The sequence below is a fragment of the Lytechinus variegatus genome, chromosome 11, assembly GCF_018143015.1.
Source record: "Lytechinus variegatus isolate NC3 chromosome 11, Lvar_3.0, whole genome shotgun sequence".
NCBI lineage: Eukaryota > Metazoa > Echinodermata > Echinoidea > Temnopleuroida > Toxopneustidae > Lytechinus > Lytechinus variegatus.
In genome coordinates, this window is record NC_054750.1 from 5,262,674 (window position 1) to 5,281,383 (window position 18,710).

The following is an 18,710-nucleotide window of genomic DNA, read 5'->3' on the forward strand; positions in this document are numbered from 1 at the left end:
TGTTCGATAACAAATCATCTTTTGTGTGGATTCTTTCAAGTGTCACCATGATTTTATAATCTCAACATCAAATTTTGGCAATTTGTTAACAAACCATTTTTCTATCATGTGAATATCCATAGTACAGTTAAGAACTAGTCTGACACCCCCTACTGATTCCAAATTCAATAAAGCAAAATCTTTGACAAAGTTAAGAGAATGACAATTGTAAAGGAATATGAGGATGGTGGTATTGGAATGATCGACATTCAGAAATTAATACAGAGTTTCAGATTGAAATGGTTGGCGAGAATAGTTGACGATACAAGTGGTTATTGGAAAGATCTTTATTGCAATTATTATTCAGGGTAAATTCTTTGGCCCGAATTCACAAAAGCGCACTTTGCAAAATCCACCTGTGTGAATTCGGGCCTTCAAATAAAAGATTGTATAATTACCATGCATACATTAAGATGATTGTTCGCTTGCACATACTGCGATGACGAAATACGTCTGTAAAATTGGGCTTCCTTTCTGTTTCTTTCTCATCATATTCCAACTGAGGCATACAGCCATGTAAAAGGAAAAATATTTGAAAATGTGTGAACAGCTAGCCCAATAAAATTGACTTATAAAATAACAAAAACCTATGATTATTCTTTTATGCAAAATTGGGAGATACTGAAAAAATATCTCACTTTGCTAGCCTGATTATAATTTCTACATTCTGATTTTATAATTCTATTTTTATTTCATCGGATCTGTTTTTCTCTAAATGTCTTCTTTGCTCATGATGAATGTTGATTTTTACTTCTTTGCTGGAAATAAGAACAATGAAACTTAAACTCTGTAGCTGAAACTGATAGGCCCTAAACTCACGTTTTGATTAGCATCATCTTGGTCGTCAAGGAAATCATCTGGAAGCTGCACTTTATTAACCTTGGCAGCGTGTTGGATTATCTTCCTTGCTTTCTCGGTCTCGCCTTGGCTTAATAACCACCGCGGAGACTCTGGGAGGAAACTATATAGGGCGTGGTTGCCCAGGAATTAGTACAGAGTTTTGTCGACGGGGTGTGGTAAGTATATGACCCAACTGGTACATTGGTTTAATGGTTTCACTGGTATATGGTATAAAACTTTTACTCACATATAAAAACTATGATGATCATGATTCTGTGATTGACTTTAAGAGTAAAAGTTAACAACCCGGGTAAAACACACAGACACGCACAACGGGTTTCTCTGGATATAGTTTAATGGTTGGTATAGGGTCGTAGGGAGTTTCCGCTCCGCAACGCACTACGGATTCAAGAACACAGTAAATGTATTGAAAATGCCCGTCAAATGACAATGAACAGATGGGAGGTCTTTGTTGAAACCAGAGCAGCAGTTTCGTCCTAAGTTTCGGAGCTGACGAAAAATTTGCAAACGTTTGTCCAGAATCCAGGATGAAACTGCTGTTTTGATTCACCAATTTTCGACAAAGACCTCCCAGCTGTCCTTTGTCGTTTGACAGGCATTTTCAATAAATTTACTTAAACCCTCCGTACGTCCTTGAGAGAAAACTACCTAGACATGATTCATACGACGTTCTCACTAGGACAGGTTATAGGCAAATTGTATTGTGGTGGTTGACGGAATCGCGGGCGCCTTTTTTGGGGGGGGGGGTCAGAAATATTGTGCACCCGACGCGAGAGGGCAGTGGGAATGATATAAATGTAATCATGGTAATATGGTTTATTTAGTCAGACTAGACGCATCATGAATATTCAAGGAAAACTAAAGGATATCAATCAGTATGCCCAACATCCTGCAGTCGAGTTCATGAACGCAGGTTAGAGTCTCGCCGAGAGGATTCTTCAAAGAAGCTTTTTTTTTCTTCTTTTAAATTGAGAAAAAACTCTGGAAAATACAAGAAGAAGATTTGGAATCTGATTCAAGCCTCCAGGAGCCTATTATATCGTCATTCCCATTGCCTTCTCGCGTCGAGATTACAAGTGCTGACGAAAAAACTGGCAAACCTGGTCAACCTACAGTCCTAAAAATTTATGACTCCTGAAATGTTTAGAACTGATAATAAACTGAACATAAATAATTGAAGGACCCACATATTACATCTTTTATGAAAAAGAAAATCATGTAAAAGTTATCGAATCATTCTATTAATTGTTATGACCAGATGACATAAAATTGAAACTGAAACATGACATTTTCTGCAATTTAACATGCAGACCTGGGGCCCGTTTCATAAAGGACTTGCCACTGTTGTAACTATGCCATAATGGCAACTACCATGGGAACCTTTACTTCAATTTTGTTTCTGATTCGCCGCTGATCCCTGTTATTATGGTAGTTGCCATAATGGCAAAGTTACAACAGTTGTAAGTCCTTTATGAAACGGGCCCCAGGTCTTTTTTAGAGGAAGGAAAAATAGTTTTATTAGAGGAAAGTTCTAAGTTTCATGTTCTCTTAGTTAGATTATAGGTATTCCCGAAACTCTGCTGCAGGAATTTGTTTTGTTTTTATGGAGACATTTTCCAACAGTAAAATACTTCAGTTTATGTAAACCTTTTTTTAGTGTTTGGGTTGGAAACGAAAGTAGAGTCTTGAATCGTGAACTTACAGGAAGACGATAAAGAAAAGAAATAAAGGTGTAATCAGAGCGATTTGTAGAAGTCTCCAATCTCGAATCAAGTATGCGATCCCGGCAAGCATCATGTATCCCATTGCGTATGGAATACTGAAAAACAAACCTGAAATATTGCGTTTAGAGATTCCCACAAATTCGGTGCCTGTCAAAAAGATGGGGATAAAAAACGATCAAAACCACCAAACAAGTAGAAAAAGTGTATCACTATAAAAACGTGAGGCATTATGGCACACAAAGAAAAACAAAAAATTAGCGCCTTCAGTTCATGATATTTATGGATATAAGGCCACTTTAACTTCAAATTTGTTTTAATATCACCTCCCCTGAAAAATAATGATAACAATAATAGAAATAAAGAAAGAAAGAAATGTTTTCACCCAAGAAATATGAATAGATATAAATAAACATATTAATAAACAAATATTAAATAATTAATTAACCAAAAATGAATGAATAAATAACCGTATAAAACAAACCAATAAAAAGACAATAGATAAACAATTAGAAAGACGATTAAAGCATTTGTGAAAGTCTTATACAAATCCATAAAAGAATAACAAAGTTATGAAATTTTGAGAAAAAAACTATCCTGGCCCTTTAAAAAAAACTTTCAAATTATTCTCTATTTACATTTATAGTGTACCTATCTGCCCCCACTCTCTCCCTTCCCCCCCCCCCCCCCCTCTCCATCGTCTCTCTACCTTTCTCTCTTTTTTCTCTCTCTCCTCTTTTTTTGGTCTCAATCCCTTATCTCTCTTTGATGTAGACATTTTAAATTGACAAGCTTACCCAGCACATAAGCAAGGATGTAGGGTCCTATTTGAAATGTTCCGTTGAAGAATCTTATCACGGCAAATGCCCAGTAGTTATGAACTAGTGCAAGGCTATACCCAAAGATAATACGAAATATCATGCCGATGACGAGAACTGGCTTCCGTCCAAATCTGAAAAAGTATTTTGACAATAATTTCTCACATTTTAGATCAATAAAGTCAATCAAGTCAGGTATGACAGGCTTCTTTCAGTCAATCGGGTCTTCGCGTCGGGTCTGGTAATCGTGCAACCCGACTTTTCGAGAAAAGGCCCCCCCTCTAATCCGAAAAATCGGGTTACGGAACAACCCGACCCGAACGGATGGGACAAGCCGGGGCGACGCCAGGTTATTTTGACACACTGCAAAAAATACCAGTGTTAATCTAAATCCAGCTCGATATCGATGTAGGAAAACACCAGAGAAGTGTACAGTTGAAACAGCACCACTTCGGCTTTAGGCTAACACTAATCAGTGTTAAACCAATGTTTTTAACACTTCCGTAGTATTTTCCGATATAGATACCGGGCTGGTGTTTAATCAACACTGGTGGTGTTTTTTTTTTGCAGTGCAGGAGGGTAAGATGTCCTCAAGTTGAATCAACTTATTTTTTAATGAAGGTATTATAAGTGTGATGAGCCAAAAATATAGGGGGATATGGCTTCTCCCAATCCCCCCCCCCTCCCCTCATCTGCCATCTCCCTATGTGTGTGATTGAGGGAGGCGTTATGTATAGGGCTAAACCTCAATACCGTATTCCCACACACACGCACATGTACACACCCACTACGTTGAGATACCTACACACACACTCATCTACGCACACACTCGTTTGAAAAACAAAGGGATTCACTGAACATTGTTCACACAATGCACGAATAGTGGGATTTTCACCCCCTCCAAGTCACCCCTCAAAAAAAAATACACACTTTTTTGTTTTGAATAATGTTTTTGTTCTGATTTCATGAACAAAAAGTTACATAACATTTCAATTTAACATTTCAAATTATATATAATAGTTTACACTTCATATTATCACTTTTTTTCACTAACTTAATAAAATCATGAGTCATATATATCTTAAAAAAACAATGAAATCAGTTATTATAAAAATGCTTAAAGACCAAACTTCCCCCTCCCCAACACACACAAACACACACAACACACCACTGCCCAGAAGATCTGCTCACACTCATCATTAATAAATCATGTTTAAAAGTCCAAACAATTTGATGAACAATTTTGAATAAAACAAGCTCACGGGAGAAGCATTACATATTGTTACGATACTGCAACAAATAACAGAAGATTTTTAAATATAAAGTTTGAATTTTCCTTTTTTTTATTACAGGAAATAATTATACATAAAATAAAACAAATAATGATCTTACATAAATCTCTTGAAGTGTCCGATGTAAAATCCCGAAGTGATGATGCTATATCCAAGTAATAATCCAAATGATAAAAATCCCAGTTGACTGGCGAAAATTCACAATGATGGCGATGATGAAACTGATGTTGAAGTCCGATGAATAATAAGAGTCACTGCTACGAGTTGAAATGTCCGTGAAGACGATGTTGATGATGATTAACAGTCAATTTCAGCAATCCATGGGTTGAAGCGTGTTCATTGAACAGGTTGATGATGTTGATGATCTCGATGAGAACTGATAATTTCTCTCTCAAAATAACTGCAAACAGTTCATTGATGCATAAACTGCTCTGATCTGATCTGGTGAAGTGATCTCATATGATGTGATGTGATCTCCTGCTCTCATATGATGTGATGGTGTGATCTAATATGATGTGATGATCATCTTGAAAAATCTGCAGCTTTATACTAATTACAAGTGTTCTAGATCATTCTCAAATTTCGACTAATCTACAAGCTTCTAGAATTGTCTTCCAAAAGAACTTTCTCCTTTCAGGAGCAGTCAAAATCCAGAACACTCTTGAATGACCTCATTGAAATCAACAGTGTAAACAAAATACCTAAGCCTATTCATTTCCACTACCAATACAATTCTATTGTTTGGCTTTTCCTTATTCAACAATAAAACTCCTTGGCCTTTAAAAATAGGCAAGGCCTGCATAATAAAAAGACATCCTGGAATGTTCTTTACAATTCTTGGCTATCCTTAAAGGGAAATAACTAATAGATAAATGTAATTGCTTTTAAAATTCTTTTACAATTATTCATATATGTAACACCTCCCCCACCGGGGAAAAGAAAGCTTTACCGTAGTAAAGGTTTCTTTATGATTATTTTTTCTTTTAACTGTTCAAAGTCATCTTGATAAATCATTTACAGTTATCGTGTACAAAGATATAGTACTTAACGAACATGTTAAAATAAATGAACATCAAAGATGTTTTCTTCAAATGACACACTTGGTCAAAATCATGAATAATTTCACTTTTTATACTCTTGATAGAGCATCAGCAATTACATTATTCTTTCCCTTTATGTGTACAATTTTCAAAGGGAATGGTTGGAGCATTAGGCTCCATCTGTACAGTCTTTGATTCTTTGTTTTGAATTTCTCCAAAAACACAAGAGGATTGTGGTCTGTATAGACTGTAATCTCTCCATTGGTTAGATACACCTCAAACTGCTGAAGGGCTAGTACGAGACTCAGGGCCTCTTTTTCAATAGTTGAGTATTTCTTTTGAAACCGATTGAGTTTCTTAGAGAAGTAGCACACTGGTTTTTCGATGCCTTCTTCATCTTCTTGGAGCAATACTGCTCCTACTCCAACATCACATGCATCAATAGCTACTTTGAACGGCTTTGTTAAGTTTGGAGCTGCCAAAACAGGCTCATTCACCAAAATGGCCTTTAATTTCTCAAACGATCTTTGACTTTCGTCAGACCAAACATACTTCACTTTTGCCTTCAGCAGGTTTGTCAGAGGACTAACCACTGTACTGAAATTTGGAACAAATTTCCTGTAGAAGCCACTCATACCTAAGAATCTGAGCAATTCTTTCTTAGTTGTGGGAATTGGGAAGTCTAAGATAGCTTGTATCTTGGCTTCTCTTGGTAGCACTTGCCCTTGACCAACCACATGACCAAGATATGTGACTTTTGCCTTGGCAAATTCACTCTTCATCAGATTCACTACTAGATTGGCTTTGTCCAGCCTGTCAAACAGTGCTCGCAAATGATTCAGATGATCATTCCAAGTATCACTGTATATTAGGATGTCGTCAATGTATACGACACAATTGTCAAGTCCGGCAATCACCTGATTTGTCAACCTTTGGAAGGTTGCTGGTGCATTTTTCATTCCAAAAGGCATGACTTTGCATTGAAACAAGCCTTCAGGTGTAACAAAGGCTGATATCTCTTTGGCTCGGTCAGTCAGTGGCACTTGCCAATATCCTTTAAGCAAGTCTATCTTTGTGATATAGGCAGAATTTCCGGTTACACTTCGTAATTCCGAAGCTTCGTAATTCCGAAGGTTCTTTATTCCGAAGGTTCGTAATTCCGAAACACGTAAATTGCCTATACCTCGATGTTCGTTAATCCGAAAACGAAAAAGGGTTCGTTAATCCGAACATTTGTGGCATAATTCCGACGGTTCGTTATTCCGAAGGTTCGATAATCCGAAAACAAAATAAGGTTCGTTGTTCCGAAGGTTCGTTAATCCGAAAACGAAATAAGGTTCGTTGTTCCGAAGGTTCGTTAATCCGAAAACGAAATAAGGTTCGTTGTTCCGAAGGTTCGTTGATCCGAAAACGAAATAAGGTTCGTTGTTCCGAAGGTTCGTTGATCCGAAAACGAAATAAGGTTCGTTTTTCCGAAGGTTCGTTAATCCGAAAACGAAATAAGGTTCGTTAATCCGAAAACAAAATAAGGTTCGTTAATCCGAAAACGAAATAAGGTTCGTTAATCCGAAAACGAAATAAGGTTCGTTAATCCGAAAACAAAATAAGGTTCGTTAATCCGAAAAATGAAAACCGTGAAAGCAGAGGCAAGGGGAGGGGGGCGGGGGCACTGTTGCCGTTCAATTATTATGAGGATGGGAAGGCAAGGGCGGCTGAACGAATTTTCGTTGGGGGTAAAGCCAAAAATGAAACTCATACGTCAAAATGGGCACTTTGGTGATATTTTCACCTTAAGATTATCATCTGCTTGAAGTCATTGTGTTTGATAGTGATTAAGTAGAGAAAAACTTTTTTGAAGTGACTTCTTATTATGGCAAAATGTATAATTAGGCTTTATTTTTCGGGAGAGAGTATATGAGCGAGCGGCTTGGTAAAACAAATTCAAAGGTGAAGTTGTAAAACTTTTTTTGTGGTCAATTATTCTTAAAATGGCATTATTGCGAGGTGTTGCGAGCGTGAATCACAAGCTAAAACTTTAGGGTATTTAAATAAAAAATGAAAATAAGTTTTTTAAAATTCGAGCAGATTTCTGCTGTCATTAAAAAGATGTGCATCTAACAAAAGAATTAACACGAGCGCAAAACGCGAGCTTAAACATACTGACCAGAAAAGGACCTGTTAACGAAAGCATTTAGTGACCTCTTTAGGATGCATATTTCACCAATCAAATGAGAGTGCGAAGCGCAAGCTGAAAATGTGCAATATTCCAGCCTGAAAACTTAACTTAACTTGTATACTTTAAAAAGAGTATTTTATTTCGAAAAAACATAAAAAACGGCACATTTATTTTTGAAAAAGGAATTTTCCCATTTTGGAAAATATTAATTTCCCTGTTTTTGGGGTGCAAGTGCCCCCTGCCTCCCTCCCGGCGGATCCAACTTTCGTCAAATAGGGGGGAGGCAATATTTTTTTCAGTCCTATTTTCCTCGATCGGCAGCTTAAAGTTGTTTTTTTTTTGTTTATTTGAAAGGGTAGTCCTAACAGTCAATTATTTCATTTCATGAAATGAAATGAACTGTTTATCGATTCTGCTGTATTAATGTATTATATTAATCAATGAGTTCTAACCTGGGGTTGTCATTTTTTCAAGCAATCTGCTTATGATGACAATCCTTCTCCTGCAAATTGTAAATGTTAACTAATTTGGTATGAGATCAGTTTTGTTTGTAATGATAATTTTAGTACATTTAGTTATGATTCATGCCAAAAAAAGTTCTCAATATACTATGTTTGTTATGTTATGGAAAATGTATTATATACGAATGATGTAATTGCAGAAGTAAACAATAAAATCAAATCAAATCAAATTATCTTTATACTTATAAAATAAAGTAAATATGTAATAACATGATAAACCATTTTTAAATAATGCGAGCGCGAGCTATATATTTTTTTGATGGGCAATATGTTTGTGATCTTCAAAACGAGATGCCTATGTAACTAAATTTAGATAATAACTGCGAGCAAGAAGCGCGAACAGAGTTTTAAAATATATAAGCTCTGACCTGATCTAAAGGGGACATTTTAAGAACTTTTTGCAGTTTGCCATGAAGACGATGCGTTTTTCAAACAATGGCGGCGGAACGTATTTTCTTTTTTTCGGGGGGGGGGGGGACGCAAAGCAAAAAAAGGGCCAATAGGGGCAATTTGGTGCAAGTGGATATTTTCACCATGAGATTATCATCTGTGTAAAGAGGTTGTGTGTTTTGTAGTAATTAAATTGAGCACAATTTTTTAAGTGATCACTAGAGTTATATATTTACGTTTCATTTCTGCGAGCGTAAAATTCGCCTTTTTGGTCAAGTACTGTTAAAAGGGCATCCTTGTGAGATGTTGCGAGCGAATCACGTGCTCAAACTTTTGGAAATTTCATGCAGGTCTAGAATGATAATTGATATAGATATTATTTACCCAGGGAAGCCACTTCAGTTCTGAAAACTGTTCTCCCAGCTATTATTATTTTTTTTTTTACAAGAATGCTTAGAATGTCCAGTTTTCAGGTTTGGAAAATCGAAAAAGTTTGGCTCACGTTTCTCGCTCGCATCAAGTATTGTTTATTGAGGAACTCATTCTATTCCTGGTTACAAATAAAAAAAAAAGTATAAAATGTCCAGTTTTCAATTTGTAATATCACAAATTTTAAGCTTGCGGTTCGCGCTCTCATTATTTAGTTCGTGAGATATATACTCTATTCATGAGTCACTAAATGCAGTCCTTAAAAGATTACTTTCTGAAGCCTGTTGCATAAACTTTTTACCTTTATAGTTAGAAAACTGGTAAAAACTGAAAACTAAGGTTAGTCTGATTTCCGCCATTGACTTTAGCACAGGGCAAAAACTCCTGTAAAAACAATTTATGCAACGGGCCCCAGGTCAGTATACAGCTCGCCCTCGCATTAATTCTTTAGAAAGATACACATCTTTCTTACGATTACAAAAAAATGCTCCGAATGCTCAATTCACGTCTTGAAATGTCTACTAGTTTGAGCTTGCGATTCGCGCTTTCAACATCTCACAAGGATCATTATTAGTATTATCTTTATTACCAGCAGAAGCTGTTATTAATAATGACATCCCCTCCAATACAAATCCTATTATCTAGAGGTTACTCGCACGCGACCAACACACTTGATCCCTGCATCTTTAAACCATTTGCTTAGGCAGCAATTGCTCAGATAAAATCGAAATCGGGATATGCTTGATCAGGGCGCCTATATTTTTAATGATATACAGGCTTTTGGCCACAACACACGCATGTATCATCGATCGTTATTACTATCATTGCATAATATCGTGTAATCTTGTAACGACAACATCGTTTTTGTTACCAAAATGAATTATTCTCATTTTCGGAAATACGAACCTTATTTAATTTTCGGATTAACGAACCTTATTTCGTTTTCGGATTGACGAACCTTATTTCGTTTTCGGATTAACGAACCTTATTTCGTTTTCGGATTAACGAACCTTATTTCGTTTTCGGATTAACGAACCTTCGGAATTACGAACCTTATTTCGTTTTCGGATTGACGAACCTTCGGAATTACGAACCTCATTTCTTTTTCGGATTAACGAACCTTCGGAATTACGAACCTTATTTCGTTTTCGGATTAACGAACCTTCGGAATTACGAACCTTATTTCGTTTTCGGATTGACGAACCTTCGGAATTACGAACCTTCGGATTGACGAACCTTCGGAAATACGAACCTTCGGAATAACCGAACCTTCGGAATTACGAAGCTTCGGAATTACGAATGTATGCGGAATTTCCAACTCTATCAATACAATCTTCTATCCTAGGAATTGGATACGAGTCAGTCTTAGTTACTGCATTCACCTTTCGGTAATCAATGCAAAATCTCTGAGAGCCGTCTGGCTTTGGAACCATTACAATGGGAGAACTCCAACTACTCTGACTCGGTTCGATTATGTCATTATCTAACATAAACTGTATTTCCTTATTCACCATTTCCAACTTGCTTGGATTGAGTCTATTAGGATTCTGTTTGATAGGTCTTACATCACCTACGTCTACATCATGTACAGTTAAAGGTGTACGACCTGGTTTGTCTTTACATACATTCTCATATTCTCTTAACAGGCCAGATATATCATTTCTTTGATCTTCAGGCAGGTGTTTTAATGCCTCATCCATGTTTCTTAACATCTCTGAGTTAGACAACTTTATACCACATGGTTCGTTCTTAGATACATCTGTATAAGACAATTCATTATCTGTCTTTCCATAGCATTCTTCTTCATGTACATCTACATGTTTTTCTTCTTCTTTGACCTGTGTTGTACCTATTGGCTGACTAGCCTCTCGCTCAAAGTATTCTTTTAACATGTTTACATGACAAACTCTTTGAGACTTTCTTCGATCAGGGGTACTGATCACATAGTTGACATCATTCAATTTCTTTTTGACTATGTAGGGACCACTAAACCTAGCTTTCAAGGGCTCACCTTGCAAAGGCAACAACACTAATACTTTGTCTCCAGGCTTGAAACTTCGCTCTTTTGCATTTTTGTCAGCTTGAGCTTTCATTTTTCCCTGCGACTCTTTCAAGTGTTCCTTAGCCACATCACAAGCTTTTGAGAGCCTTTCTCTAAACTTTGACACATAGTCTAGAAGGTTTACATCATCATCCTGAACCATAAACCTCTCTTTGATAAGCTTTAGAGGACCCCTAACCTCATGACCATAGACCAATTCAAATGGACTGAAACCTGTGGACTCATTCGGGGAATCCCTAGTTGCAAACAGTAGGAATGAGATCCCTTTATCCCAGTCATCGGGATAGTCTTCACAATAAGCCCTAATCATGGTCTTCAAAGTTTGATGATAGCGTTCTAACGCTCCTTGGGACTGTGGGTGATAAGCAGAAGACTTAATCTGCTTTATTCCCAACTCCTTCATAACTTGCTGAAATATTCCTGACATGAAATTTGACCCTTGATCAGATTGAATTTCCTTCGGCAGACCGTACCTAGTGAAAAACTGCACTAACGCCTGCACCACTGTCTTCGCAGTGATACTCCTCAAAGGTATCGCCTCTGGAAACCGTGTAGACAAGTCCATAATCGTCAGGAGAAATCTGTGACCCGACCTCGTTCGGGGTAAGGGTCCGACACAATCAACAAGAACCCTAGTAAAAGGTTCATCAAATGCAGGAATGGGTATCAATGGAGCAGGCTTGATAGAAGGCTGTGCCTTACCAATAATCTGACATGTATGACATGTCTTACAGAAATGCACAACATCTTTGTGCATCTTAGGCCAATAGAAATGCCTCATAATTCTATCTTCTGTCTTCCGAATACCGACATGACATGCCATAGGTAACTCATGAGCCATTTTCAGAATATCTGTGCGGTAACAAGGAGGAACTACAACCTGGTGAATTATACACCAATCTTCATCAGCTGGTCTCCGGGGAGGTCTCCATTTCCTCATCAAAATGTCATCTTTGACATAAAAGCACTCAGGAACCTTATCAGCCTCAGCCTCAGAACATGCTTTTTGTGACAAGCTTTTTAATTCTGGGTCTGCCTGTTGTGCCTGTACAAGGGAGGATTTACTAAACAAACTATCATTGTTAGCAACAGAGCCTTCAACACTATCCCCATTCAAATCCTTGAAAAAGGTTTCAGCTAACCAGACATCAGTACTCTCCTCTACATCAGCAGATTCCGCATCATCCTTTTCAGCTCTACGAGTCTGAGACCTAGTAACAACACAATCCGGGAAAATCCCTGGAAAATCTTCCTGCAACAATTCAGTTTCAGCTACCTCAACAGGCTTTTCCGAAACCACTGGAGATGCAACAACTTTATCTCCAGCCAAGTCGTTACCTAACAAGAAATCAACACCTTTCATGGGTAATTCTGGAACGACACCAACAGTCACAGGACCACTAACTAGGTCACACTTTAAGTCGACCTTATGCAAAGGGACCGACATGAAATTTGGGCCAATACCTTGAACTAAGACGTTGGCCTTTTCTGAACTCTCCAGAGGAAGAGCCGAATCACCTGGCACCATCAGGGACTGTGCAGCCCCTGTATCCCTAAGGATCACCACTGACCTACCAGCAGCACCAGTCGAACAAGGGGATACTTCACCATCATGCAAAAAACTTCTAAAAGTTTCATCAACCTGTTTAACTTTATCAGCAAATACCAGAGAAACACTCTCAACATCTTGATTGGGCTCTGATGGAACAAACTCCATCGAGGGAACACTTGTTTGCTTGACAAAACCCATGTCTTTCTTAGTTTTGGTTGGCATTCCAACCAATTTCCAACATGATTCTTTCAAATGTCCCGATTTATGACAATGAGTACAAATTTTGGAACTACGACTCTCAGACCTTTTGGTTGATTCTGTGCCCCCACTAGCCTGATTCTTGTTAGCGTCTTTATCCTTGCTTGCATATTTTCCCTCACTAGGTTTATTGTGGGATTCAAATGACCCTTTACCTTTCTTTTTCCAATAATTCTTGAAAGGAGGCCTATCTCCACTACCTTTATGTGTGACCTCAAATTCATCAGCTACTATGGCTGCTTTACTGACTTCAGTAACTCTATGGTCATCTAAGTGAGATTTAATGCCAAAAGGAAGACTCTTTTTGAATTCTTCTAGGAGGACAACTTCCCTAAGGTGAACAAAATCTTTGTCAACTTTCAGTGATCTGTACCACTTATCGAACATCATTTCTTGTTCCCTAGCAAATTCAACATATGTCTGGCCTGATTGTCTTTGCATGTTCCTAAATTTATGTCTGTACGCTTCTGGTACCAACTCATATGCATTGAGAATTGTTTCTTTTACTGTAGCATAGTCACATGATTGCGTTTCAGAGAGTGAAGAATAGACTTTTGCAGCCTTTCCAACAAAAACGCTTTGGAGGAGAAGAGTCCAGTATTCCTCGGGCCAATTCAGTCTCTTGGCCACTTTTTCAAATGACACAAAATATGTATCAACTCCCTCTTCATCAAATTTTGGCACAAGGCGAATATTTTTCGCCACATCAAAGCCTTGGGGAGATTTATCTTTAACAGAGTTAGTATTAGTATTTGCATGAGCTAACTCCATTTCTTTCAACTTTAACTGGTACTCCAATCTCATTTTCTCCATTTCAATGTTTTCTCTGATTCTTTCCTTTTGAAGGTTTTCTTTGATTCTTTCCTTCTCAAGGTTTTCTTTGATTCTTTCCTTCTCAAGGTTTTCTTTGATTCTTTCCTTTTCCAATTCAATGTTTGCCAGTTGTATCTGAGCATCGTCTGAAATATTGATAGAAGTTTCAGACTCCTCTGTAAGCTTCATGTGACTAGCTAACAAGTCAATTATCTCTGCCTTCTTTAAACCTGGGGCTAGAGATACACCCAAACGATCACAAACTGTTATCAAATCATCCTTCTTCAGTGACTTCAAATGATCATATGACAATTCTGTCATTGCAAGAAATTCTTCAACATCAAATGTAGCCATAGTGAATATACACAAATACAAGCACGTAATAACACAGTACAGTATATTCTAGAACTTTCCAAAATGTTTCCAATTCAAATTGGCTTTTGTTTCAAACTGACTTTCGTCTCAAATTGGCTTTCGTTTCCTGAAAAACTGGTTTTAGTTTCAAATTGGCTTGTACAAATTTGGTTTTCGTTTCCAAAATTGCCTTGGCTTGTACAAATTTGATTTTCGTTTCCCGGACAAGCCCCCAAAATTATTTGTTACGATACTGCAACAAATAACAGAAGATTTTTAAATATAAAGTTTGAATTTTCCTTTTTTTTATTACAGGAAATAATTATACATAAAATAAAACAAATAATGATCTTACATAAATCTCTTGAAGTGTCCGATGTAAAATCCCGAAGTGATGATGCTATATCCAAGTAATAATCCAAATGATAAAAATCCCAGTTGACTGGCGAAAATTCACAATGATGGCGATGATGAAACTGATGTTGAAGTCCGATGAATAATAAGAGTCACTGCAACGAGTTGAAATGTCCGTGAAGACGATGTTGATGATGATTAACAGTCAATTTCAGCAATCCATGGGTTGAAGCGTGTTCATTGAACAGGTTGATGATGTTGATGATCTCGATGAGAACTGATAATTTCTCTCTCAAAATAACTGCAAACAGTTCATTGATGCATAAACTGCTCTGATCTGATCTGGTGAAGTGATCTCATATGATGTGATGTGATCTCCTGCTCTCATATGATGTGATGGTGTGATCTAATATGATGTGATGATCATCTTGAAAAATCTGCAGCTTTATACTAATTACAAGTGTTCTAGATCATTCTCAAATTTCGACTAATCTACAAGCTTCTAGAATTGTCTTCCAAAAGAACTTTCTCCTTTCAGGAGCAGTCAAAATCCAGAACACTCTTGAATGACCTCATTGAAATCAACAGTGTAAACAAAATACCTAAGCCTATTCATTTCCACTACCAATACAATTCTATTGTTTGGCTTTTCCTTATTCAACAATAAAACTCCTTGGCCTTTAAAAATAGGCAAGGCCTGCATAATAAAAAGACATCCTGGAATGTTCTTTACAATTCTTGGCTATCCTTAAAGGGAAATAACTAATAGATAAATGTAATTGCTTTTAAAATTCTTTTACAATTATTCATATATGTAACAATATATTGAAATTAAATAAAGACTTACAACTCAACCTTGTCACAATTTTACTGTTTCCCATTTTTGCAAGTGCCGCCCTAATTTCCCCTATTTTAATAGCTATTTCCTTTTCTTGATCCTTATATTCTAAAATAAGTTTATGTATATCGTCAATGGTTGGTAAAACCCCCTCCTTTCTAAATATAATAATATATATTTTACCATAAAGATAATAGTATTACAACTTTTTATTCTATTTGTATTGCCTGACAAACCGACAAATATATCCCGCCAATTCAAGTCCTTTATTTCATCTAATTCAAATCGCTGTATCAAAGTTTCCCATATCAATTTGACCTTTAAGCAGGACAAAAATATATGTGAATATGTTTCCGTTTCCCGTTTACAGTACGAACAGAGATTATCTTCAACAAATCCAAATCTAAACAAATTAACTTTAGTGTAAATTGTCCCATGCAGAAGCTTAAATTGAAATTCCCTCTGTCTTCCAATTAATAATGTTATTCTTGGTCTAAAAAAACATTCACCTCCAACTGAACTTAGGGAATAATAAAAAAAATAACTTCCACCCCAGATTTCTTTCTCCATACAAAAGTCTTTTTACCCACATTATACGCTGCGTTCTAACAAATATTTCAAAATTTATCATTTTAACCCCACCACAATTATAATTCTGATACATAATTTTTCTTTTGATACGATCTCTCCCTCCCCATATAAATTCAAATGATAATTTCTCGATTTCTATATACACCCATGAGGGGAAAACAACGATGGATGAAACATAATTTAACTTTGTCAATGCATATGTTTTCAATAAATGTATTTTTCCCATAATAGTCAAGTCTCGTTGTTTCCACCAACCTAAAAGCTTTTTTTTTATTTTACTTAATATTTCTTTATAGTTCAGATCATCTTTTAATCTAAAGTCAACTGAACATATTACTCCTAAAATTTCAACTTCCGTAATATATTTGCCAAATCCATATACAGGGTCATTTGTTTTTCCATTTTCCTTATATACCCATGTACATAAAATGTGTCTTGTCCATATTTACCTTTAAGCCACTGACTTTTTCAAATTCTTCAAAAATATAATGCAACCTTTTTATTGAATCCATGTCTTTCAAAAAAATTGTCATATCATCGGCATACAAGACCTGTCTTATTTCATGCTCCCCCAAACTTATCCCTTTGATAATTTTGTCTCTTCTTATTTCATGTGCCAGTAATTCTATTGCAATCAAAAACAAATAGGGCGAAAGTGAGTCAGCTTGTCTGACCCCCCTTTCTACATTAAAGTAATCGGTGGAATACCCACCATTCATAACATAACTACTTATATCCTTACATAGTATTTTCACCCAAGAACAGAATGACTCTCCAAAACCAAAAAAAAATGAGTGCTTTCAATAAGTATTGATGAGAAACAGAGTCAAACGCTTTTTCAAAATCTACCGCAATCAAAAATCCTTGTCCTTGCTTCAAGTAATGTCTAGAGTAAAATAATATATCTTCTATTAGTCGAACTGCTTCCCCAATATTTCTATCTTTTATGTATCCCACCTGATCATAATGAATTATTTCGTTTAAAACCTGTTTGATCCTTGCTGCCAAAACCTTAGATAATATTTTGTAATCTACATTTAATAACGTAATGGGTCTGTAATTTTTGATATATAAAGCATTTTTTCCTTCCTTCTCTATCAATGTGATAGTCCCTTGTTTTTGAGAAATTGTTAATTCCCCTCCTATATATGTTTCGTTAAATACTTCTACCAACAAATCCCCTGACACTGGTCAAAGTGTATCAAAAAATTCTACGGTAAAACCGTCATTTCCAGGTGACTTATTCCATTTCATTTCTTTTAACACCTTAAAACATTCTTCTTTTGTTATTTTACCTTCACATGATTCTCTGTTCTATTCACTTAACTTTAAGACTTCGTTAAAAAATAAACTGTTATTATAACAACTTTCATTTTTCAAAGAATATAATTTTTCATAGAAAATCTTTATTTCTTTTAAAATATTATTTTTGTCCCTAATAATTTCTCAATTTTCAATGACTAATTCTTTAATAACATTTTCCCTCTTATTTATTTTTAACAGTTGTTCGAAGTACTTCATATTATTTTTCCCCTCCTCAAACCAATCTGCTCTAGAGCGAACTTTAATTCCTTGCCGAGAAAAGGAGGGTTAAACCTCAATACCGTATTCCCACACACGCAGGCGCGGATCCAGGAGGGGGCCGAGCCGGATACTTATGTCGGATACTTATGTTTGTTCATGCATGATTATAAAAACTGCTCTGAATCTTCAGTTCTAAGGACATAAAATATCAAAGATTTGTTGCTCGCGCTTCGCGCTCGCATTATATATTAAGACCACATGAGATACCTTATATTGTTTATAGCAATAAAAATACTTAAAGGGGAATGAAACCTTTGGAACAAATAGGCTTGTGTAGAAACAAAAAATCAAAGAATAAGAATAAAGAAAGTTTGAGAAAAATCGGACAAATAATGAGAAAGTTATGAGCATTTGAATATTGCAATCACTAATCCTCCCATTGGCAATGCGACAAGGATGTGTGATGTCACTGATGAACAACTTTCCCTTTGGTGGACTATAAAATACCCTCAAAATGTCTCTTTTTGCTTTTTCTTACGATGATACAAACTCTTTATCCATTATGTATTCTTTAAAAAATATGTATTACATGCCCTCATGTAGAAAGAACACATGATCTATGGATAGATGTGATAAAAGAGGCAATTCAAGTGAAATATATACTAAAGTAATGGGGAGAGTTGTTCATCAGTGACATCACACATCTTTGTAGCATTGCCAATTTGCTATCTCCATAGCAATAGTGATCGCAATATTCAAATGCTCATAACTTTCTCATTATTTGTCCGATTTTTCTCAAACTTTTGTTGATCTGTTTCTTTGATTTTTCTGTTTTCACACAAGCTATCTTGTTCCAATGGTTTCATTCTCCTTTAAAACTCAGTCTTTAGTTAGGACTACCCCCTGAACCCCCCCCAAAAAAAGCCAGATTGTAGCGGCCAATCGAGAAAAATGTTGATCAAAATATTTTTCGGCCCCCCCCCCCCTATTGCCGAAAGCTGGATCCGCCCCTGCACACGCACATGTACACACACTCCACGTTTACACACACACTCATCTACGCACACTCTTGTTTGA

The 18,710-nt window shown here is 36.4% G+C and overlaps 1 protein-coding gene across 1 annotated transcript in view; it reads right to left on the minus strand.

Annotated features, from left to right (window-relative positions):
• Nucleotides 1-18,710, minus strand: part of LOC121424120 (organic cation transporter protein-like) — a 31,240-nt gene that overhangs the window by 6,234 nt on the left and 6,296 nt on the right. The window contains exons 5-8 of the mRNA XM_041619719.1: nt 3,419-3,573; nt 2,603-2,771; nt 859-1,000; nt 438-538 (exon numbers count right to left, since the gene is read on the minus strand). Coding sequence (XP_041475653.1) covers nt 438-538; nt 859-1,000; nt 2,603-2,771; nt 3,419-3,573 — 567 coding nt within the window. The remainder of the gene's footprint in view (nt 1-437; nt 539-858; nt 1,001-2,602; nt 2,772-3,418; nt 3,574-18,710) is intronic.